At 32.7% G+C, this 24,027-nt stretch overlaps 2 protein-coding genes and 1 long non-coding RNA gene across 4 annotated transcripts in view; 2 read left to right on the top strand and 1 right to left on the bottom strand.

Annotated features, from left to right (window-relative positions):
- LOC126733812 (targeting protein for Xklp2-like) overlaps positions 1 to 18,319 on the top strand; it is a 119,216-nt gene extending 100,897 nt beyond the window's left edge. Inside the window, exon 11 of the mRNA XM_050437226.1 lies at positions 17,691 to 18,319. Coding sequence (XP_050293183.1) covers positions 17,691 to 18,104 — 414 coding nt within the window. The 3' untranslated portion in view covers positions 18,105 to 18,319. The remainder of the gene's footprint in view (positions 1 to 17,690) is intronic.
- LOC126733819 (uncharacterized) overlaps positions 1 to 24,027 on the bottom strand; it is a 308,547-nt gene that overhangs the window by 21,461 nt on the left and 263,059 nt on the right. The gene's annotated exons all lie outside the window — the stretch shown is intronic.
- LOC126733813 (uncharacterized) lies at positions 20,058 to 22,892 on the top strand. Of its 2 annotated transcripts, XM_050437228.1 has the most exons (3): positions 20,058 to 20,200; positions 20,375 to 20,562; positions 20,650 to 22,892. In XM_050437228.1, the coding sequence occupies exons 2-3, from the start codon at positions 20,380 to 20,382 to the stop codon at positions 21,877 to 21,879; spliced, it is 1,413 nt and encodes a 470-aa protein (XP_050293185.1). In that variant the 5' UTR covers positions 20,058 to 20,200; positions 20,375 to 20,379; the 3' UTR covers positions 21,880 to 22,892. The 2 variants fall into 2 exon arrangements, with proteins under 2 accessions (XP_050293185.1, XP_050293184.1); XM_050437227.1 differs by having other exon boundaries at positions 20,058 to 20,562.

The raw sequence follows: 24,027 nt of genomic DNA on the forward strand, positions 1-24,027 counted from the left end.
AGAGTCCCGTCCCTGGTCGTCCGGTGGAAGACCCGGCGGAGAGCGTTTATCTCTTCCTCGTGTCTCCTTTTGGCACGCCTCATGAGGACAACGTAGTAATGTGTTAATTCCTCCTGATTCGACGGGGTGGTTTGTAAAGTGGCCAAGTCCGCTCTTAGTTCGGCCTCATCCTGTGGTGTTGGCTCATCCTCGTCATCCTCCAACAGGAAGGAAGGGTTTTCTTCATGTTGATGAGCCATGGTTGACTCGATCGTCGGGCAAAAGGACACAGGGTTGGTCGCACTGGTACCCTCGGCACAGCGAAACTGGTTCAGAGAACACTTCGACGTTGGGTCAAAGATAATTGTACTAACGAATAGATAACCCACGTAAATGGAAAGCTGTGAACCGACAAGGAGACATCAATGCTTCCTTAAATAAGAATATTTTATGCGCTAACCGTGTAAGAGTCGAAGCGACGTTGCCATTACTGATAACATTTTAAATTTTATTTGTTAGTGAATAATTTTCTCGAACCGCGCCGCGCCCTATAAAGGCAGAACGAGGTATTCGCAAAAATTAAGTTTTGAGAAAATGGATGTTTTAATTAATTTTTAGTTTATTCTTAACATATTGATTTAACCTATTATTAGAAACTTGTGACTATGTTTTTCACCTTATTTATTTAGATACACTGAGATAAAATTGCTTGGGCCTTAATATATAGTGAGGTTTTGTCGCCTGTATTATTTGCTTCTGTAAAACTACATAAAATCTTACACATACCATATTATTGCATTGAAAAAATTTGTAAAAATCGCGAAAAATTGTTGAGTCATCATTTTGGTTTTGTTCGCATTAAAATTTCTCCATTATTATTTCAAACGCTAAAATTTAAAAAAAATGCACGTGCCTAGAAAAATAAAATGATTTCAAATCTATAAAGACTTAATTTTTGGCATTTTTTGCATTGATTTGTCTTTGTACCGCATCGCAAAATTATTATTGATTGATTAGGCCTTAATCTTTAAAGTTGACATTTGAAGTTAATTAGGAACAAAGTGGAGGAATATGTTTTAGTATGTTTTAATAGAAAATATTTCTCACAAACATTTTAAATAATAAAATCAAAGAAACATTACTAATACCTATATTATTTTTATGAAAAAGCTTAAAGTTATGGTTTAAAGCTAATTAAACAGGACAAAATGCCGGGTTGAATTTTGGTGCATAATTGTCTATATTTTATAACAAAGAAGATTATTCTAATACTTATACTTATATGTACATCACATACATATAATCTATATAATCTAATATACCTGTACACCCTGTATATATAATCTAATACAATAGAAATACGAATTATTTTAATTTACAGCTATATAATTGATACAGTTAAGTGTTCAAACTCAAATTGTGGGATTTTTCATAAATATGAGAATACAGGGTGTCTCAGATTAAAAAAAACATAAATTTTGATGCAATTAATGGGTATTGTTTTCTTAATTTTCTCCCTAAAAAATCCACAAACTAGTTAAAAAAATGAGCGGTTGACAAAAAAATTGCAAATAAAATATGCACATTTTTAATACAGCGTGTCCCTGGATGAACGTAGTCGAAAACCATTTACAAAAGAATTGTTTTCGAAAACAAGAAATTATAAAATCTCGCAATTTGATAGGGTTGATAGGGATGGGGAGGCATACGACTTAAATATTTTTATGCTGGTGGCACTTCCGGTTACACAGGAAGTTAATGCTCATTAGCTTATATTAAATTATGTCTATACAGTGTGTCCCACTTAAAGGTTAGCCACCCCTCTAAAATTTTTGTTTCTTGACCAATTTTCAAAAGCTTTTTTTTTGTTGGATAGGGAGGTCAAATGGTCAAAAATGGCAAGTTTGACATTTAATGAAAGCAGGTCATGGCCTACTGTATTCAAGTTTGAAGTGCGAAAAATCGAGAAGTAGTATTGGCGATATTTATTTTTGAAAAATGGTACTGGATTATTGTTCAGGGCCACTTAAAACATAAGTGTACCAAATTTGGTACAGGGTGTTGAAATAAATTGGAGTCAAATTTTTAACAGGCGCAATAACATTCTTAATCAAATACGAATATTTTTTAAATATTTTGGCTAATTGGCATGCGTCTTGAGAACACAAAGTTTAGAAATATCCTTCAATAGTAAAAAACATTCATTCATGAATGTTTTTCGTAGATCAAATTTAACGTAGAATCAAAAAATTAAATGAAGTGTAGAGCGTGCCTTCCTAGCCAAGTAGAAATCTCTTTTTGAGCAATAATTTTGTTCTTTATTTTGAGACTCAAACAATTTTAGCGCTTTATATTCAATAAAATATTTTTTGGACAAAATAAACATCTTTTGGACTGAACTACTATATTTACTACCAATACAGTAGTCATGTATAAAATGACAAACTTATTTAACGGTCCACCAGTCAAGATAAAAAAATGTTGGTTGTTACCTGTGAATACATTGCAATAAAAAAAGATAATTTTTTAATTTTTATATAGATTTTTGGCTATAAAGCTTAATAAAGCTCACAGAATCGGCGTGAATTGATATATATGTCAAAGGTATTTTGACTATCAAAGTAACAAGTGGTAGAGATTTAAGCTATTTAAATAAGTAAAAAATGTCTGTGCGTGACGTGCTATTTTATAGGCTGTAGATTTCAGTGCTCTTTAATAAATTGTAATACTTTTTTCTCTAAGTTAAAGAGGAAAGCCAATCCCTATAAAAAATAACATGGGATTTCCTGTGTCCCACTTAGCAATGGCACACTAAGTATACAAAACTGCATGAGCACAAAAAAACGATGGCGCGCAAAAGAGAAATTCTATCAAAAATATTTATATCAACGATCCTCAAACTTCCCCAAAATCGGTATCATATATCGTATACCTACCTATTTAAAAAGAAAAGCGTAACTTATATTTTTTGTCAACCTGATGATCTAAATTCGACAATTAGCTAATTTTTGAGTTTGTATACTTTAAATTTGGTCAAGATTAGAAGATTCAGTATATTAAAATAAAATAATATATTTTTCGCCTTCACTCAAAAAGTTCACTTTATTGACTTTTACAGATGAGGCAGTAAAATGATGAAGTTTACTACACGAGCTTTAGCGAAGGCAGTAATTTTAAAACCCCTATTTTACTCTAATAAATAACTATTATTATTTGTTATGGTACTATTTTTAAGGTTTTATCTCAAAGTAATTATTGTTTAGTAATTTGACTATTTAAATCGGTATTATATATTTTTATTCTTTAAATTTAATTTTCAGTATTCAAAAATTAACTTTGTACATCACCTCATAGTTTTACCACCGTAGAACTTTTTCATTTACCTAAAAGTCAGAAAATTATAGTTTTTGGTTAACTGTAATTTTCATTGCCGAATTGTTCCTAATTAAAACTTGAGATAGATATAGATTGTAGGTGATGTTCATTTCACAGGTATTCAGCTGTAACTTTGCGTAAAAATACACGTATTTATACATGGCTCTTCTAGGATCCACAGTTAAAGACCCATGAAACGAACTTTAGGTACAAGGTGTTCCATTTAAGAGGAAAAACGGCATATTTTTTACTTTTTCCGTATATTTACAAAATTGAAGATAGTCAAACGACGTATTTTAACTCGGAGAATTTGAAAATCTTAATAAGAAAACAATGTCGTCAGTCTTTTTTGTTTTTTATGAAATTGTTTTCTTATTACGATTTTCAAATTCTCCGAGTTAAAATACGTCGATTGGCTATCTTCAATTTTTTTAAATATATCGGGAAAGTCAAAAAATATGCCGTTTTTCCTCTTAAATGAAACACCCTGTACTTACTTACTAAGGCACTGTTAAGGTTGAATATGTTTATAGAACTCTAGGACTTACCGCAATTTAAAATCCAACGTTCGCAAATACTTGGATTTTTATAAGGAAATTTAAACATCTTTAACGTAGGATTCTCTCTTCTAGTTCGCCTACAGTCATAATATTGGCATACATTGCCCGACATTATGTATTACAGAACCAATGACAAAATTTAAAAAAAAAATAACAGAATTACGTCCGTCACAAGAGCGAATAACAAAAATAATATTGTGTTGCTCAGCCGAGTCGCAGCCGCCGAATTAAATTTTGCAACACAGCCAAGTGATCGGCCAGATTTCAACACGTAATTTCACCGATGGATCCTCGCTCGAAAAGCGGAGATCCTTTTAGGTGGTCAAAAAATTTACACGGGATGGATTTTCTGTAGTTTACTATTATTTTCTTTGGTTGGGTGCAGGTGATTTGCACTCAACGAAGGAACTCTGTATCACGGATCAGAAGTTTGGCGTTTGGTATTTACCAATTATTACCCGGTCTGGGTTATTCTTTCGACTATAGAGTCCAGAAGAAGGCTATGCTTATATTGTAAAAAAAAAATTGATTGAGGATTGTGGTATGGTGTGCGCTTTTTATAAATTAAGAAAAATAAATACCAATTAGTTTTAAATTATCAAGGAGAACAAGTAGTAGTTAAGATTGAGGACCTGGAAACGGCAAGCAATTTTCTTGATGGTACCTATTTGAAAAATTTTATATTTGTTACGCATACATATTTTATTTTCTTTTAAATTATTTCATAATAAAGTATTAATACGCTACTTAGTAAAAAAAAAGTTAAATTAAAGGAGAGAACATTTAAAATTAATTCCAGCAATAAGGTGTTTATGGCATCACCATTATACATAATTGATTTTAGATCCGATAAAAGCACAATAGTTTATTCGAGAGAAAAGAGTGGCTAACGATCTGGAAAATCAAAAAAATCGACTTCATTTTTTATTCAAACAAAAAAGAAAAAACAAAAACAACTCTTTGATTCCTAATAACCAATTCATTTCAGCGACTGTTTCTTTAGATCAGAATTTTTAAGTGGTGGTACCTGTTAAAGTTGTCAACCAAAAGAATAACCGCGGTTCTTACCAATTCAACGCTGAAAATCGGCTCAAGAGGCCAAACATAAATATCGTGCGTGCTAATTGCATATCTTTTAATTATTCAAACCACCATAAAATGTTGGCGTCCGGCCTTTTCCTTTTAAGTGGAATATAGATGATGTTATTAAGGGATATTTATCTGCTCCAAAATTCGAAAGAAATTACCCTATTAAGTCTATCTCGATTCTATCACAACACCACCTATTTCTCTGATAAAAAAGAAATATAATAAAGATATACCAGACATTATAATTACATATATAATTTGTTTGCAACCAAATACACATTGCTTCTCACCATTGTATTGAAATCGGTAGCACTAAATTCCATAGGCAATTAAAATTCACAATGGAATCAATACCTTCAGATTCGACGGGAATGATGTATATGAGCTTTTATATCAATATCAAATCAAATATATTACATAAGGATTCAACATAACATTTCTTGTTTAACCTAATACCCGTGTGTGCTTTTATATTTAAAGATACATTTTCATTGGAATACTTAGCTAAGATACAGTAAAAAAATATGTATAAATATTCCATTTACTCACAAGTGATTAAAAAAAACACCTTTATATCTACAAAAAAAAATAACCATTCAGTCTTAAATCTAGATAACACCCATATTATAGAAAAATAATAATAAGTAAATAAATAGATATTGTTTACAAAATGAAAATATTTACCATAAAACCATTTTCCTAAATCAATTTAATATGCATGATAGGAATTTTTTTATATTTATAAAAATATATTCTTTGGCCATTTCATTACATCTTTTTGTTTTTATTATTTTAATTTCCCTTGGCAACAAATTGTAGAATTTGGGTCCCAAGCAGTTTATAAACTTTAAATTTATGCTTCTCATGTTTGATGGAAGGGACAAGCAATTAAGAGCATTATTTTTGGTGAATTGTGAATGACTAGTAATTCTTTTAGATATATCAGAGGTATGAACGAATGAACACACATACTGAATATACAAACGTTCTACATTGTTTATATTTTCATTATACACGTTCGGCGGTTGAAAAATTTCGAATATGATTTTTGCGTAATGTGTAAGAAGGAGACGGAGTAGAGCGAGAACAAACTTGGCTCTACCCTGGGCGGCTATCGCGTCGTCGTTGCGCTTATCAGTCCGGTTGCAATTCCTCGCATACCTATGTACTTGTTATTCTCATTCATTATTCATTCATTCATTCATTGAGCACGTCAGTCACAGTTAACCAACCACCAAACTCACTCAACAATAACCAGAGAAGACCAAAAAGCAAGAACGGCGGAGAAAAACATCGACTCGCCCCCCATCGTCAGTGGGGGGCACAATCAACGCCGAAAAAAAGAGGAAAAGAAATCAATGGACATGTCGGATGGTTATTCTACGGACAGATCAACGAAGAGCGAGGAATAAGGAGAATGAAAAGCTAACATGAGAGAGAGAGAGGGGTAAGACTTCGGACGACTCCTCTAAGTTCCTAAAACCCCAATTTAAAATCCCGTGATCCTAGACTATCCAAAACATTAAAAACCACACCAAGCCCCGACCTGGGAGTTGGCAAGGCGCCATCCCAGAGTGCGGAGATTGGGAAAAGCGAGGAAGAAATACGGAAACTCGAGGAGGCAGTTCGGGAACGAGATTTGCAAATTGAGAGGAGTAATAGTGAGTTGCATGAGATTAGGCTTAAAAACTCTCAGATTATCGAGAAAATGCAACTCTTCGAACAGAAGATGAATAAGTTAATCTCAGAGAATCATTCTCTCAATGGGCAGATCTCGGACCTGAAGCGCAAACTCGGGGAGGTGCTGAACCATAATGAAACCCTTACCAAATTTCCACAATGAATGAGAAACTGATAGAACTGGGGGATCTGGTTAGTGATAAAAATCAAAAGAAACAACCTAAAAATAAAAGAACCAGGGAGGAAGCGGGCCTGTCTCCGACTTCACAAGACGGAGACGAGCCGGCCTCTGAACCGGTTTACCCTGAGATAACCACAAACAGGGAGCCAGTCCCCTCAACGTCGTCAGTCTCAGATCTCACCAAAACCGTAAATCCTACTCCTAAATTAACAAAAAACCCACTCTACATGCCCTTGAATAACCTCTCCTTAGCGGGCAAGGGGAGGAGTACTGATCCCGTCAAAAATATTAACAAAATCCCAAAAGTGGTCTTAAGGGACACAAAGAACTGGGCCGCAAAATACAAGCTATTCTGCGAAAACAAAATAAACATTGTAAAAGTCCAAAAAGATAGACTGGGATTAGCGCTCTTCCCCAAAACCTCAAACGATCACCGCGCACTAACGGGACTACTCAAGAAGGAGGGAATGGAATTCCATTCCTTCTTCCTTGAGGAGAACAGGAAGCTGAACGTAATACTGAGAAGACTTGACCAAAACTTCAAGTTAGAAGAGGTCGAGGAGGAGTTGAGGGCAATGGGATTCGACTCGGAGGAACTGGGTTGGTTTGAAACCGGCCCAGGCCGACGGAGACCCACGGACCTCATCAGATTCCTCGTCCCGAAGGAACAGGAGAATGTGTTTCAGATTGATAGCATTCTAAACATTAGGGTCCGCGTCGAGCGCTTAAGGACTTCAGACGATAGAAAACAGGAAGCAAATTGGGCAGTGTCATCGCTGCCAGGAATATGGTCATGTCCTAAGCAATTGCAACGCGAAGCCGTGTTGCCACAAATGCAAGGGAGAGCACTTCTACTCAGAATGTGTTAAAAACAGAGCAACTGAGAGTTGCAATTGTGGCGGTGACCACCCGGCGAGCTATTGGCGCTGCCCAAAAAACCCAAACATTAAAAATGTAAACAACAAAAAAAAAAGCTTCGCTGAGACCTTGAGGAAGATCGACGCGGACTTTGAAAACAGGAGGGCGGAGCCAAAGAAGGGCATCTCTTCATCGCACATGAAACGTCCAGAGCTCTCGATAAAAAACACAAATCTCCTGAATCTTCTAAGCTTGCCCGACGGGATCTTAGAAAAGAAAATAGACAACCTAATGGCAAAATTAGAAAAATTAAATTCAAACCCGGCTATCAAGCTACTGCTGGGAGTCGAGGTCTAGTCTCTCGCGGTGTACGTTCGCTTCCTTCCCAACGTGCTCAAATCCCATTCCTATCCTTACTAATCACTTAAAAACAAACCGCATATAAAACCCAATTCAACCGTCAAAATCCTAAAACCACACCAAAAAGTACCGTAAAGGACCGGTTACGTTCACACCTCCGCTCGACCTTCTCTCGCTAACCAAAGTTCCGCAATCTGAGGGGGCGTGGTCTGCTTCACAGGCTCGCGTCCAATAAACACCCAGACCTCATAAATACATGCGACCAAACCTATACCGACCAGTCGGTTCCTATTCTCCGAGCAAGTCAAAAGTCCAAGCACCTATATGCGACCCAGAATTTTAAAAAGATGGCGCCTAATCTCGACAAGGATCTATCAAAAGACCGGCAAGAGCCATTGTTGCTAGCCCGGAATAGCCAGTGCGTAGATGATGATGTACTTGTTAGCTGATCATGTTTACAATTTATTTCAACCTTTGGTACGAAGACGGATACTGTAATAAAATAAAAATGGTTTTCACTGTTGATCAAAAGATTAATATCATTAAATGGTATTGTCATGCGGATAGTGCAGAAGAAGTGGTCGGCCGTTTTATATTTGCTATATCCTGATCAGCAAGTCCCTACTGCTAAAACAATTTATAATATCTGGTTTGAGTTTGAGTAGTTGGGATGTGTAAATCGGTGTGCAAAATGTTCTAGTGGCGATCAGGAACCTCGTCGAACACTTGACGCTAGGATTGAAAAGGAGGTCAAGGTGTGTGCTTTTGTGGAAGTAAGTGAACCTTGTTCTAGCTCCCAGATTTCTGAAGAACTTGATATTCCAAGTCGTACAGTGCGTGATATTTTGAAAAGAAATAAGTACAAAGTCTATAAAATTAAAAACACTCAAGAAATTTTTCCAGAAGATCAAATAAAACGCTTGGAGTTTTGTGAAACCTTAAGAGAAAAAGTTGATCAAAATGACGACTTCACAAGTAATATTTTATTTACAGACGAGTCATCTTTTTCTCTTCTAGGTCGACATAATTCTTCAGTCGTGAGATATGGTCTCGGGAAAGGTAAATATTTGGGCTAGTATTTTAGCCAATCACATTATAGGGCCTTTTTTTATTAATGGTACCTTAAACTCTGAGAGATATTTACTTTTATTGCAACAAAATATTATACCCGCTGTACGAAACTTGGATGTTAATTTTGAGGAAATTTGGTTTCAACAAGACGGATGTCCCGCTCACAACGCTAGACAAGTGCAGGACTATTTAACAAACACTTTTCGTGAATGGCTTGTTTCCACAAGAGGTACCATACCATGGCCTCCGCGATCTCCAGATCTGACGCCTTGCGACTACTTCTTATGGGGCTATTTGACGGAAATTCTTTACCAACACCGACATGAAAGAGCCGTTAATTTGGACGAATTGCGACTTAAATAATCCATTTAATTAGAATTATTATTTTGTTTAAGAGTTATTTTTCATTTTATTTTAGAATATTGTATGTAGTTTTCACCAAAGGTTTTTAAGATTTGAGCATATTAAAGTTGTTTTTTTGACTTGCGATTATGAGCACGTTAAAAAACAACATAAATTTTTATCTTTCGTGTGCGCGTAAAATTCCAATATTTGATTCAAGGCTAACCTACCCATCTCCAAGCGCTTGCTAAACATCACTGCGAGCAAGCCGAAATTAAATTCACATTGCGAGCGGTACGGAGAATCGGCGTCGCTATCGGTGGGAGGTTACCGATGCAGTCGTTCTCTGTCTACTCTCTATCTATTAGGTCTAATACATTAAAATTCAATCCTTAAGATTCAACTCGTCAAACGTGTATAAAAGCAAAGAAAATAATAGTAAACTATAGAAAATCCATCCCGTGTAAATTTTTTGACCACCTAAAAGGATCTCCGCTTTTCGAGCGAGGATCCATCGGTGAAATTACGTGTTGAAATCTGGCCGATCACTTGGCTGTGTTGCAAAATTTAATTCGGCGGCTGCGACTCGGCTGAGCAACACAATATTATTTTTGTTATTCGCTCTTGTGACGGACGTAATTCTGTTATTTTTTTTAAAATTTTGTCATTGGTTCTGTAATACATAATGTCGGGCAATGTATGCCAATATTATGACTGTAGGCGAACTAGAAGAGAGAATCCTACGTTAAAGATGTTTAAATTTCCTTATAAAAATCCAAGTATTTGCGAACGTTGGATTTTAAATTGCGGTAAGTCCTAGAGTTCTATAAACATATTCAACCTTAACAGTGCCTTAGTAAGTAAGTACAGGGTGTTTCATTTAAGAGGAAAAACGGCATATTTTTTGACTTTCCCGATATATTTAAAAAAATTGAAGATAGCCAATCGACGTATTTTAACTCGGAGAATTTGAAAATCGTAATAAGAAAACAATTTCATAAAAAACAAAAAAGACTGACGACATTGTTTTCTTATTAAGATTTTCAAATTCTCCGAGTTAAAATACGTCGTTTGACTATCTTCAATTTTGTAAATATACGGAAAAAGTAAAAAATATGCCGTTTTTCCTCTTAAATGGAACACCTTGTACCTAAAGTTCGTTTCATGGGTCTTTAACTGTGGATCCTAGAAGAGCCATGTATAAATACGTGTATTTTTACGCAAAGTTACAGCTGAATACCTGTGAAATGAACATCACCTACAATCTATATCTATCTCAAGTTTTAATTAGGAACAATTCGGCAATGAAAATTACAGTTAACCAAAAACTATAATTTTCTGACTTTTAGGTAAATGAAAAAGTTCTACGGTGGTAAAACTATGAGGTGATGTACAAAGTTAATTTTTGAATACTGAAAATTAAATTTAAAGAATAAAAATATATAATACCGATTTAAATAGTCAAATTACTAAACAATAATTACTTTGAGATAAAACCTTAAAAATAGTACCATAACAAATAATAATAGTTATTTATTAGAGTAAAATAGGGGTTTTAAAATTACTGCCTTCGCTAAAGCTCGTGTAGTAAACTTCATCATTTTACTGCCTCATCTGTAAAAGTCAATAAAGTGAACTTTTTGAGTGAAGGCGAAAAATATATTATTTTATTTTAATATACTGAATCTTCTAATCTTGACCAAATTTAAAGTATACAAACTCAAAAATTAGCTAATTGTCGAATTTAGATCATCAGGTTGACAAAAAATATAAGTTACGCTTTTCTTTTTAAATAGGTAGGTATACGATATATGATACCGATTTTGGGGAAGTTTGAGGATCGTTGATATAAATATTTTTGATAGAATTTCTCTTTTGCGCGCCATCGTTTTTTTGTGCTCATGCAGTTTTGTATACTTAGTGTGCCATTGCTAAGTGGGACACAGGAAATCCCATGTTATTTTTTATAGGGATTGGCTTTCCTCTTTAACTTAGAGAAAAAAGTATTACAATTTATTAAAGAGCACTGAAATCTACAGCCTATAAAATAGCACGTCACGCACAGACATTTTTTACTTATTTAAATAGCTTAAATCTCTACCACTTGTTACTTTGATAGTCAAAATACCTTTGACATATATATCAATTCACGCCGATTCTGTGAGCTTTATTAAGCTTTATAGCCAAAAATCTATATAAAAATTAAAAAATTATCTTTTTTTATTGCAATGTATTCACAGGTAACAACCAACATTTTTTTATCTTGACTGGTGGACCGTTAAATAAGTTTGTCATTTTATACATGACTACTGTATTGGTAGTAAATATAGTAGTTCAGTCCAAAAGATGTTTATTTTGTCCAAAAAATATTTTATTGAATATAAAGCGCTAAGATTGTTTGAGTCTCAAAATAAAGAACAAAATTATTGCTCAAAAAGAGATTTCTACTTGGCTAGGAAGTAAGGACGATTCTTGCTACTCACACAAACTTTTTTTAGTGCATCATTTGGTTATCAACAATATATTTAAATTTTGCAAATGGGACGAGCCTTTAAAAAAAGAACAAAAACAAAAACTAAAAAATTTAAAAAATAAGTAGTTTTTCGTACTATTTGTTATTATCAAGCTTTCTTCATTATACAGGGTGTCCCAGGAACTGACGCGATCGATATATCGAAAACAATTTTTTCAGTTGGTAACATGATAATGCTAATGGAGACATATGACTAAAATATGTTCATGATGATGGCATTTCCGGTTATACCATAAGTTGTTGCTAACTTCCTTATTTTAAAAGGCACGCTCTACACTTCATTTAATTTTTTGATTCTACGTTAAATTTGATCTACGAAAAACATTCATGAATGAATGTTTTTTACTATTAAAGGATATTTCTAAACTTTGTGTTCTCAAGACGCATGCCAATTAGCCAAAATATTTAAAAAATATTCGTATTTGATTAAGAATGTTATTGCGCCTGTTAAAAATTTGACTCCAATTTATTTCAACACCCTGTACCAAATTTGGTACACTTATGTTTTAAGTGGTCCTGAACAATAATCCAGTACCATTTTTCAAAAATAAATATCGCCAATAATACTTCTCGATTTTTCGCACTTCAAACTTGAATACAGTAGGCCATGACTTGCTTTCATTAAATGTCAAACTTGCCATTTTTGACCATTTGACCTCCCTATCCAACAAAAAAAAAGTTTTTGAAAATTGGTCAAGAAACAAAAATTTTAGAGGGGTGGCTAACCTTTAAGTGGGACACACTGTATAGACATAATTTAATATAAGCTAATGAGCATTAACTTCCTGTGTAACCGGAAGTGCCACCAGCATAAAAATATTTAAGTCGTATGCCTCCCCATCCCTATCAACCCTATCAAATTGCGAGATTTTATAATTTCTTGTTTTCGAAAACAATTCTTTTGTAAATGGTTTTCGACTACGTTCATCCAGGGATACACTGTATTAAAAATGTGCATATTTTATTTGCAATTTTTTTGTCAACCGCTCATTTTTTTAACTAGTTTGTGGATTTTTTAGGGAGAAAATTAAGAAAACAATACCCATTAATTGCATCAAAATTTATGTTTTTTTTAATCTGAGACACCCTGTATTCTCATATTTATGAAAAATCCTACAATTTGAGTTTGAACACTTAACTGTATCAATTATATAGCTGTAAATTAAAATAATTCGTATTTCTATTGTATTAGATTATATATACAGGGTGTACAGGTATATTAGATTATATAGATTATATGTATGTGATGTACATATAAGTATAAGTATTAGAATAATCTTCTTTGTTATAAAATATAGGCAATTATGCACCAAAATTCAACCCGGCATTTTGTCCTGTTTAATTAGCTTTAAACCATAACTTTAAGCTTTTTCATAAAAATAATATAGGTATTAGTAATGTTTCTGTGATTTTATTATTTAAAATGTTTGTGAGAAATATTTTTTATTAAAACATACTAAAACATATTCCTCCACTTTGTTCCTAATTAACTTCAAATGTCAACTTTAAAGATTAAGGCCTTATCAATAATAATTTTGCGATGCGGTACAAAGACAAATCAATGCAAAAAATGCCAAAAATTAAGTCTTTATAGATTTGGAATGGTTTTATTTTTCTAGGCACGTGCGTTTTTTTTTAAATTTTAGCGTTTGAAATAATAATGGAGAAATTTTAATGCGAACAAAACCAAAATGATAACTCAACAATTTTTCGCGATTTTTACAATTTTTTTCAATGCAATAATATGGTAGGTGTAAGATTTTATGTAGTTTTACAGAAGCAAATAATGCAGGCGACAAAACCTCACTATATATTAAGGCCCAAGCAATTTTATCTCAGTGTATCTAAATAAATAAGGTGAAAAACATAGTCACAAGTTTCTAATAATAGGTTAAATCAATATGTTAAGAATAAACTAAAAATTAATTAAAACATCCATTTTCTCAAAACTTAATTTTTGCGAATACCTCGTTCTGCCTTTATAGGGCGCGGCGCAGTTCGAGAAAATTATTCACTAACAGATAAAATTTAAAATGTTATCAGTAATGGCAACGTCGCTTCGACTCTTACACGGTTAGCGCATAAAATATTCTTATTTAAGGAAGCATTGATGTCTCCTTGTCGGTTCACAGCTTTCCATTTACGTGGGTTATCTATTCGTTAGTATAATTATCTTTGATAAAAGTTCAGTGTGATGCATTTAATTTTTTTTTATAAATGACCTTTAAGACATAATTTTGTACTACATTCAAAGGCTGCAATGTACTTTTGTAGGTACCGCCATGGGGCGGTATGGTCTATAATGCAGTATGTTATTAGAGATTCTACTAAGGCTACTAAGGACTTATAAATAAGAATACAAAGTTTAGTGGTTAAAATTTCTCTCTAGTCTCCTGCCATGTTTTGCCGTTAAAGATTAAAGCAGTTTCATCAACAAATGATACTATTTGACCTGACAATGGTATTTTTAGAAGAGAATTTAGTTATATCCTAAACAATATAGGTCCCAGTATTGTTCCTTGAGGAGCTCCGATGGATATATATAATGGATCACTATAGGTATTATCTATTTTAAAGACCTGCTCTCTCTTTTCAAAATAGCTTTAGTACTATACCTCTAATACCATAATGATTCAAAGTTTGAAGAAGATTTGTTTGCGGTATCGTATCAAAGGCCTTTGCCAGATCAATGAAAGCTGCAATACTTTTTTTACCAGTATTTAAATTGTTTGTTATTTCTAAAGTTAATTTATATACTGCATGTGATGTATTCAGGCCCTCTGTAAATCCATACTGATTTTCCGAGAATATGCCAAGTGAGTTCAGAAATGTTGTTAAGCGATCTTTAATACATTTTTCTAAATTTTTTGCAAAATTATTTATAAGGCTAATTGGGCGATAATTCTCAATCTTATTAGTTAAACCTTTTTTATATATTGGAGTTATCACAGATTGTTTAAAGTAAGCTGGTATTTGGCCACTTGTGAAAATTAAATTTATAATATGGCTTAAAGGAGTTGAAATAAATATATTTGTTAATTAAATTATATTAGTGGAAATAATAACAACGCATTATTTTAGCGGTTCTGTTCAATTTGTAATTTTTCCGTACAATAATTTTAAGATTTCATTTATTAGAAAACACAATACCATTGGGCATAAGCGGGGTAGTAAATAAAGGCAAGCGCTACCTTTCGCTATTTACGAGTACTTTTGTACCATGCTTGTTGTTGACTAATGACATGATGACGATTCAGCAGGATTTTTGTCTAAAATGTGACTGAAAGGTGAATACAGTGTACCCATGTGAACTTTGTTTTAATTAGTGGCATAAGCAATGTCTGGAGCTTGTTTACATCGGAGGAAAGATGGATCCTCCTCAAAAACCGTATTTTTATCTCTTATTCCTGTGGTCCTATACTATAATAATAATAAAAACGTTTATTAGTCAGTCAAAAAGCAAAAAAAAAACGTACAAACAGAGATACACAGATAGTGAACAACACTATGTTATTTCAATGTAAATAAGAATATTATTCGTTACCCTTAACAATATAATTTTTTACACACAGTAATAATTTATACCTACATACATAGTAATAATGGAAGTTGACCTCTAATGACCAATGGGCCATTATATTCAGACTTTCAGGGGTGACTTTCAAGAAGTGCCCCCAAATTCTATTGAGGCCTTAGAATGTAAAAATCATATGGAAAAAGTAAAGGAAGGGATGAGACAGGAAAAAAGGAATGAGACAGAAAGAGGAGAGGGGAAGGCTGTGACAACAAACGATGCATTAATGCTGATTATCATTCATATACGGGGCGTCAGAGACAAAACGGTCCATCCTGAAAATCTTGAAAAATAAATTGTTTAACCTAAAACAGCCGAACACGTCAAATTTAATATTGAGGGGGACATTTATTGACAGAAATTGCGTTTTTGTGACGTCATCCCTTCATCCCCCATGTCAATTTTTTTTAATGGGAATAGGGGTTGAGTGATTGAATTAAAGGTAATTTTATTCTCTATGTAGTTCTATTTTTTTATCAATTCGTTCTCAAGAAATATGAATATACGTTGCTGACATTCTTTAAAATGAAACTTACATATTATAACAAAATCTCCAGGAAAAGGTTAAAAACAACGGCATACACATAACATTACGATACATTAATCTAAAAACATCTCATCATACCGTCTATTTACAAACAATAACGGATTTTGGTTTTTAAAAATCCCATATGTGGTAAACTACTTAAATAAATTTTTAATCTTGGCCGCTTCTTGATAGTGGGCTTTAATAAGTTCATTCAGACAATTAACTTGTATATTCATTTCTAGTTTTGCTATTTCTATATTTTCTAATATATTAAATTTTTTGCTTTTATTTAGGTTATGCAAAACCTTGAAATTGTCGGCTGTATTAAATGAATGACCTGTTGCTCTTAGGTGCATGTCAAAGGCGGATCTTCTATTATTAGTCGATTTTCTGAGAGTTCAAATGTTTTTTAATTCTTAATTTTAAATTTCTGCCGGTTTGATCAGCATATTTGGCTAGACCAGAGTCGCGTGATAAAAGGTACACGCCACTGCCTTTTAAAGGGTTTACAAAGTTTTTTAATCTTGAACAAAGACTTATACACAATTTTTATATTGTTGTCTATGGACTTAAGTAAATTAACCTATTCTTAAAGAAATCGGACCAATAAAGGAAACTTTTATTTATTTCAGAGGTTGGTAAGGGTGGATGGTCTGATCAAGATAGTGTTCTGTTCTTTTAAGAATTCCAAAGGTAAAAAAGGGATCGTAAAGAGTATATGAATTAATGCGTGAAAATCTGCTAGTTTATGCCCAAAGAAATGGTTTAGCTCTTACTCAAGCTGTTAATTGTTAGATCTAAAAAATTTAATTTATTATTGCACTCTACTTCCACCGTAAATTGAATTTTCGGATTTGAAGAGTTGAGAAAAACGTGACTGAAACGTATGATATAAAGATATCAGCCAGTAGTGGAGACAAACCATAACCATCATTCAATCCAACATTCTATAATATCTATCATTAAACCTAAAGAAATCCAAATTAAGACACGCACGCAACAAAAAAATAATTCCTGTAGTGGTTTTGGATATTAGATTTTGATATTTATATAAGTCATTTTCTATTATAGCTATTACTTCGTTTCTAGGTTTGCTGGGAAAAAGATTAACTATGTCAAGGAAGACAAAAAGATAATTGTCTGGCAAATAAATCGTTTTAAGATCGTCAATTAGTTCATATTTGTTTTTAAGTACTTGATTATCTTTAACAATGGATTTATTATAAAGTGTGCATCAATTCGAAGGGAAAATGCTTTCAGAGTATTAGAAATTACATTAAAAAAAATTATTTTTGTTTAGCCCAAAATGGAAAGTTTATTTTTTAATGGAATTAAAATTTTGGGGCGGGAGTGCATTGGGCCCAAGGGGTGACTCAACCTGTAACCAAAATATGGTGGTTGTAATTTCCCTGGCCAGTATATATTTTCGTACCAAATTGCGCTTTTCTAACTTTTTTATTTTCAACATAATTATTTTAATATTGCATTAAAAAATGTCTACTGTTCCTAAAGTTATTGCGAGTTATAATAGTTTGATTAACTAGCGTTAATAATTTCAGTTTCACAGCCAAGAGAATCTCAGCACTCAGTTCAAAGCCCGTCCACCAACGGTTCTTTTCAAAGAACCATTCGTGCCCGCCAAATCCGAAGCGCCACTTACAGAAGTCAAACCTTTCAACTTGGAATCGGAAATGCGGGCCATCGAACGCCTGGAGTTTCAGAGAAAACTCGAAATAAAAGAAGAACAAACGGAGTATTTGAAGAGGATCCGAGAGGAAGAGATTCAACGTCAGGAGGAAGAAGAACGAAGGAGAATTCGTCGAGAGTGTGAACAGATCAAGGCACAGCCTGTGAGGAAATTCAAACCGATTCATATTCAGCCTTCTGGAAAGGTTACTGAGCCAATATCGCCGAACTTTTGTTATAAAAAGCTGCAGCACAGGGAAAACAAGGAGAATGTGGTTAATAATTAGTGATGGATAAGGTTATCTCTTAATAACTATTGAAATAGACGTTTCGAAAAAAAGAATGAAACAAGAAGACTACTAAGAAAACGAAGTTTGTTAAATTTACCTTTCTTTTAAAATGAATTTCAGAGATTTTGTCTTGTTACTTATTACATTTATTTTAAACTACTTTGTTTATACCAATATTTTATTTCATGTTGAATATAAAAACATGCAAGGCTGCCAACTCTTTTAGTAGTCTTATAATGCTACTTTAAATCTAAAATTACTATTAAGCTCCTAATATATTAGGCAAGGTATAACAATAGAAAACGCATTTTTATTGAATAAGTTGTAAAGTAATAAGAGAGGAGTAAAATATATTTTATGTAAATTAAGTTTTTTTAGTAAAGATGCTGTTATGGTGAACAGAAAAAGTTTGCAAAGTAAAATGTTTTAAAGAATATTGTAAGCTATGCATAGCAACAATACCTTCTATAGAAAGATCTACTGATGTCATATTTAGACCAAAGATGTTTAGCAATGTATAATAACAATTACAATAATGAATTTCTTTATTCATGTAAACATAGAGGAAAGTCGCCTAATATGGGGAGGTTTTTTTTGAAAATAGTAAAAAAATTGCATAATATGTTCAAAATTGGAAAATTCTCGCAGTGATATTATTTTACGCCAGGACAGATGATATACAGGGTGTCCCGGTTCATGTGGGAAATCTCTCGGATCCAGATAGAACATCGAAAAATAATACCGAACGTTCCTATAAAAAGAATTCCTACAGGCCTTCTTTTATGAAGATACAGCCTCCTAAAGGACGCTGCTGGAAATTGGTTTTTCATAAATTACTTTTATACTACCCGGTAGAATTTAATAAAAATTTTAGGTGATGAACACTATTAGGGACCTCTTAAAATGACATCCTTAAAATACATTTACCTTGTTTACTTTACCAGGGGCAGACTAGGTTGTACACTTTAATGCTTATATTTTTAACACCCTGTATGTTAAAGTCTAAAAAAAATAAATTTGGATACCTTGAACCCTAGGCTAAAAAAAAGGTACTCTTGTTCATTATCGATAAAATGAACCGTTTTGGAGAAAAAAAATAATAAACGAGCCAATGTTTTTTTTTTTTTTTTTTTTTTTTTAAATGAGATAAGTACGCTAGTTATTTAAAGAACAGAGAAATTTCGATGTAAGTCATTTAATTTAAAATAATACATGTTCCTAAAAATACAGTGGTGTCCTAAAAAATACTTTTACAAAATAATAAAAAAAACCTATGATGAGTGTATGTTTTTAAATTAGAAAAAACAACTTACAAAAAAATGCCAAAAACCAAATATGTAAACAAAAGTTAAATTCTTCAATACGAGCAATAAACAATTAATTATCAAAAACTTCATAAGTCGGTTCGGCGTGGGCTCTGTGAACTCTAACACATTCGCGGGCACGACGAATCGAGGACTGCTGCACTCGCCACAATAACCCAAGATTGCTTTTTATATTATCACAATGAAATGTACTTCTTTGGAGCAGTTCTTCCCGAGTATCGACTGAGGTGGAATACACCAAGGTTTTGACACAGCATAAAAAAACCAGCAGTCGCACTCCGCTCGAAAATGAAGACATGAGTTGATAAAGGTGCTATGTCCATTTTTTTCAAAAAATGACTTATTTGTATATTTGGTTACCTAAAGTCGTAATACAACCCCTGAATAACTCAAGATTCTTAAATTGTTAATAATAAGGATTATTTTAATTGATAAAGGTACTATGTCCTATGACTAAGTACCCTTTTTAATTAGATAAAGGTGCTATGTCCATATTTAAGGACATAGCACCTTTATCCACTAGATAGTGGGAAAGTTTTATTTACATGGTAGGTGCCATGTGACATTTTAAGGTTATGTTTGTTGTTTATCACATCGTTCAACATGGGGTCGAGAAGTGGTGTGTTTTAAATAAAGGTAAGTCTGAATAGAGAATTTTTTTGTAGATAGAAACTGTATTTTGTACTTCCTTAGAGGTCAATACCAATGCGGTGATTTTGGAGCAGCCAAGCACTAGTGGGCTTCAAAAGAAGGTTAACTCTAAAGCAGGTAAGCATATTAAAACATTTTTTACTACCTTTATGAATTAATGATCTCTTTTTAATAACAATTTACCCCCTCGATGCGATTCAATTTTTTATTTAAAAAAATACATATATAATATACATTACTTGAGTTATTATTACATACATACCTACCCATGTACATAAATTAAATTTTTAGACTATATGGATAATTGTACTGATGAAAGTGTTATATCAGGCAGCGAATATTCCCCTTCCAGTGAAGAAGATTCAGAAGAGGATTCTGATAACTCAAATATTTCTTATTCGACGAGTCTCATAAACAAATATCCGGATGTTGATAGAGTCAAACGTAAAATGTTTCCGGATAACCAAAAAATTAAAAAGGTAAAGCTAAAAAATTTTAAGATTAAGAAATAAAAATAGAAATTGGAAATAAGTATAAATTTAATAAATAACTAAGATATTTTTAAGGTTCCGACAAGCAGCAGGGAAACCCCGGATAGGATTGACGTCATTGACGAAGTGCAGGAGGAAATACCTCGGGAAATACGTATAGAAGACCATAACCAGCAATTCCATGTTACTGCCGATGGAATAAGTAAAAGAGAAATTGTTAAACCAGTTTTAAAAATAACTAAAAAAAGAGTCCGGAAACCTGATAATTGGAAACGAAATAAAGCGGCAAAGTTAAGACAACAAGGTAAAGAATATATTTCTCAAAAGACTGGTAAAGTGATGGAAGCAAAAACAATTAAAAGAGATTTTCTGTGTAAAGAAAAATGTAGAATAAACTGTACTGAGAAATTTAGTATTGCAAGCAGAGAAGAAATTCTAAGAAAATTTTATAAGCTAGATACAAATTCCAAAAATATTTTAATTTTTAAAAGTATTAAGATGCAGGAAGTTAATCGTCACCGCCCTCGTAAAAATATAAAAACGAAAGCTTACAGCTTTAAATATTTTATTACGTGTGATAAAGAAAATACACTAGTGTGTAAAGATGCTTTCTGCTCTTTATACCGAATTGGACGAAAAAAAGTCTTTAAAGCTCAAAATGACTTAAAATCTGGCCAGGTAATGCCCTCACCACATAAGCAAGGGCATCACAAAAATCCAAAAAAAATATCCGATGAAGTAATAAACTGCATTGAAAATCATATCAAGCAGTTTCCTTCAGAAGAATCACATTATTCTAGGACTAAAAACCCACATAAAAAATACCTTTCCCCTTTACTAAATATTAACCGACTTCATCAACTGTATATAGAGGATTGTCAAACAAAAAAGCTCGAAACTAAATATTTCGTAAAGGCCTCTTTTTACAGACATATATTTGAAACAAGGTTTAACTTATCTTTTGGTGTACCAAAAAGTGATACTTGCAGTTTATGCGATGCTGGAGAGAACTCTTTAGAGCACTCGAATAATTTTCAACTTGCTTTTGCGCAGCAGAAAGTTGATTGCGAAGCAGTAAAAATGTCCAAAGAAAAATGTTACATAACAATGGATCTTCAACAAACGATGCCTTTGCCAAAGCTATCAACGTCAAAATCTTTTTATTTAAGACAAATGTGGCTATACAACTTTGGAGTCCACTGTTTAACCAGTTCTGGTCATAAGTCCTATTTTTTTACATGGACTGCTGTTTGCTACGATTTTGTCTGCTTCTTAAAGAAGAAAATCCCCAAATTGATCATTTAATAATTTGGTCAGATCAATGTGGGGGACAAAACAAAAACTTCTCCATTATTAACCTTTTTCAATACCTAATATTAAATAAAATATTTAAGATCATTGACCATACATTTCCCGAAGTTGGTCACAGTTACCTTGACTCTGACAGAGACTTTGGAAGAATAGAAAAGGTTCTTAGAAAACATCAGAATATTTATATACCAGACCAATATCGGGAAATTATTAGATCTGCGAGTACCAAACAAAGTGTATGCCTTAACATGGAACATTTTTTTTATTGCTTTGAAACTCTACCTGCAAAACTTCATTTAAACAAAAGACTCACTAATAGTCTTGACCAAAAAATAAATTTTCGAGATAAAGTGAAGTGGCTAAGAGTAAGTTGTTTTGGAAAATACTTTTACAAAACTAGTTTGATAGTACAAAGTAATCAAGTTGTTTTACAAAAGTTACCTAAATGCGGTGGTTTGACTTCTGAAAAAATTTCAAATCTACAAGATCAACTTAAGTTTATTCCAGCAGAGTATAAATGGTATTATGATATTGTTTTAGAAGAATGTTTTAAAAACCCTAAGAAAAAACGTAATTCATGTTAAATTTAAATGTTTTTGTGTCTTTGTTTATAAATTTTTAATGTATCTTACTTTGCTTTTGTTAATCTGCAAATAAAATTTAATTTCCAGATTATTTAATAGTTTTTTTTATTATTTTTAAAAATTTAAATACAACATAGGTGACATAACACCTTTCTCCACTCAAGTTTATACCAACATCTGCATAAAATGTTGGTTGATTAAGGTGCTATGTCCATTAAAATTAAAATTACTAAAAAAGTATAAATTCTAGAAAAACAAAAAATATTATATAAAAAAGTACAAAACGATTCTAATCTAATAAGATATTGGTAATTTTTATAAAATTTATTAAAAAAAATATATAAGTGAAAACGCGTTTCCTTCAATTACTCAATATCTGAAAAAGTGGACATAGCACCTTTATCAACTCATGTCTTCAAATGTAAGCGAACTAATAGCATCCTTAGCCATGCCGCAGCCATGTTCTCCGGATGCCGAGCTCACTGTTTATCGAACTGTGTTCATAGGTGTATCGCCTAGTTCAGCGCCGTACTTAGTGACTATTTTGATAGCGTTTTTACAAAGCGTAGCGTTTTCTATAAAGACTTTTGTGTGTTTGTTTTGTGATTTTGATTAAAATTACTCAAAGAATGGTTTCTTAAATTTATGGTACATACCACGATACACTCACAACGGTATGTTCTTGCGCATCCGCCCGGCCGTCGCGTGACGTAATGCGGCAGACAAGGTTCTCAGGCGCGATGCATAATTAGATGGTATATTTGATATTTCTGCGATTTTTTGAAGGATACTAGATATTTTTGGTACATAATAATTAGTATTTAATAGTTATTAAACTAATTAACACATAATATTATTAATTAGTAGGTACTTATTATTTATTGTTTGCCAATTATTTCAAGTTCAAAAGCCTTGTGCTTTTATATTAATGAGAAATAAGTATATACCACAGATATATTTAGTTTATTGTTTTAGTTGAATTAATAACAGGGAAATCAGGTCAAAATTTTTGCCTTTATTTAATGTTGGCACGGAATTGTACTTTAAATGGTGTGCATTTTTGGGAGTGTAATTTAATAGCTGTTCTCTCAGAGGTATTTCAAAGCAGTCTTCTTTAAAATGGACTGAACATATTCGTGCTAAAATGTTAAATTAAATATTAATTTAAGGGTATACAGTGCGTCCAAAAAGTTATGTCTAAATTCATTTAAAATTCAGGGGTGTGTACGAAAAAAAAAACGTTCGGCTCGGACACGTGGATTTTTGTTTTTGGTTGCGCATTATTTGCTTTAAAAACTTTGTATACAGGGTGTCTCATGTAGCCGTGGTCAATACCAACTTTCTTATTTTAAACAGTTGAATACAACTAGGGCATGTGATGCACCAAAATGTTTATAATATTGTGTAGAATCCAAAAATGTTATCACATACAGGGTACTCTATTTAAAATAAGAAAGTTGGTATTGACCACGGCTACATGAGATAAAATTTTTATTGCAAAAAATTAGGAAATCTAAAATATTTTATATTGGTTCCTTTTGTAACTCGACTGTAGTTT

This window comes from Anthonomus grandis, chromosome 3 (genome assembly GCF_022605725.1).
Source record: "Anthonomus grandis grandis chromosome 3, icAntGran1.3, whole genome shotgun sequence".
Taxonomy (NCBI): Eukaryota; Metazoa; Arthropoda; class Insecta; order Coleoptera; family Curculionidae; genus Anthonomus; species Anthonomus grandis.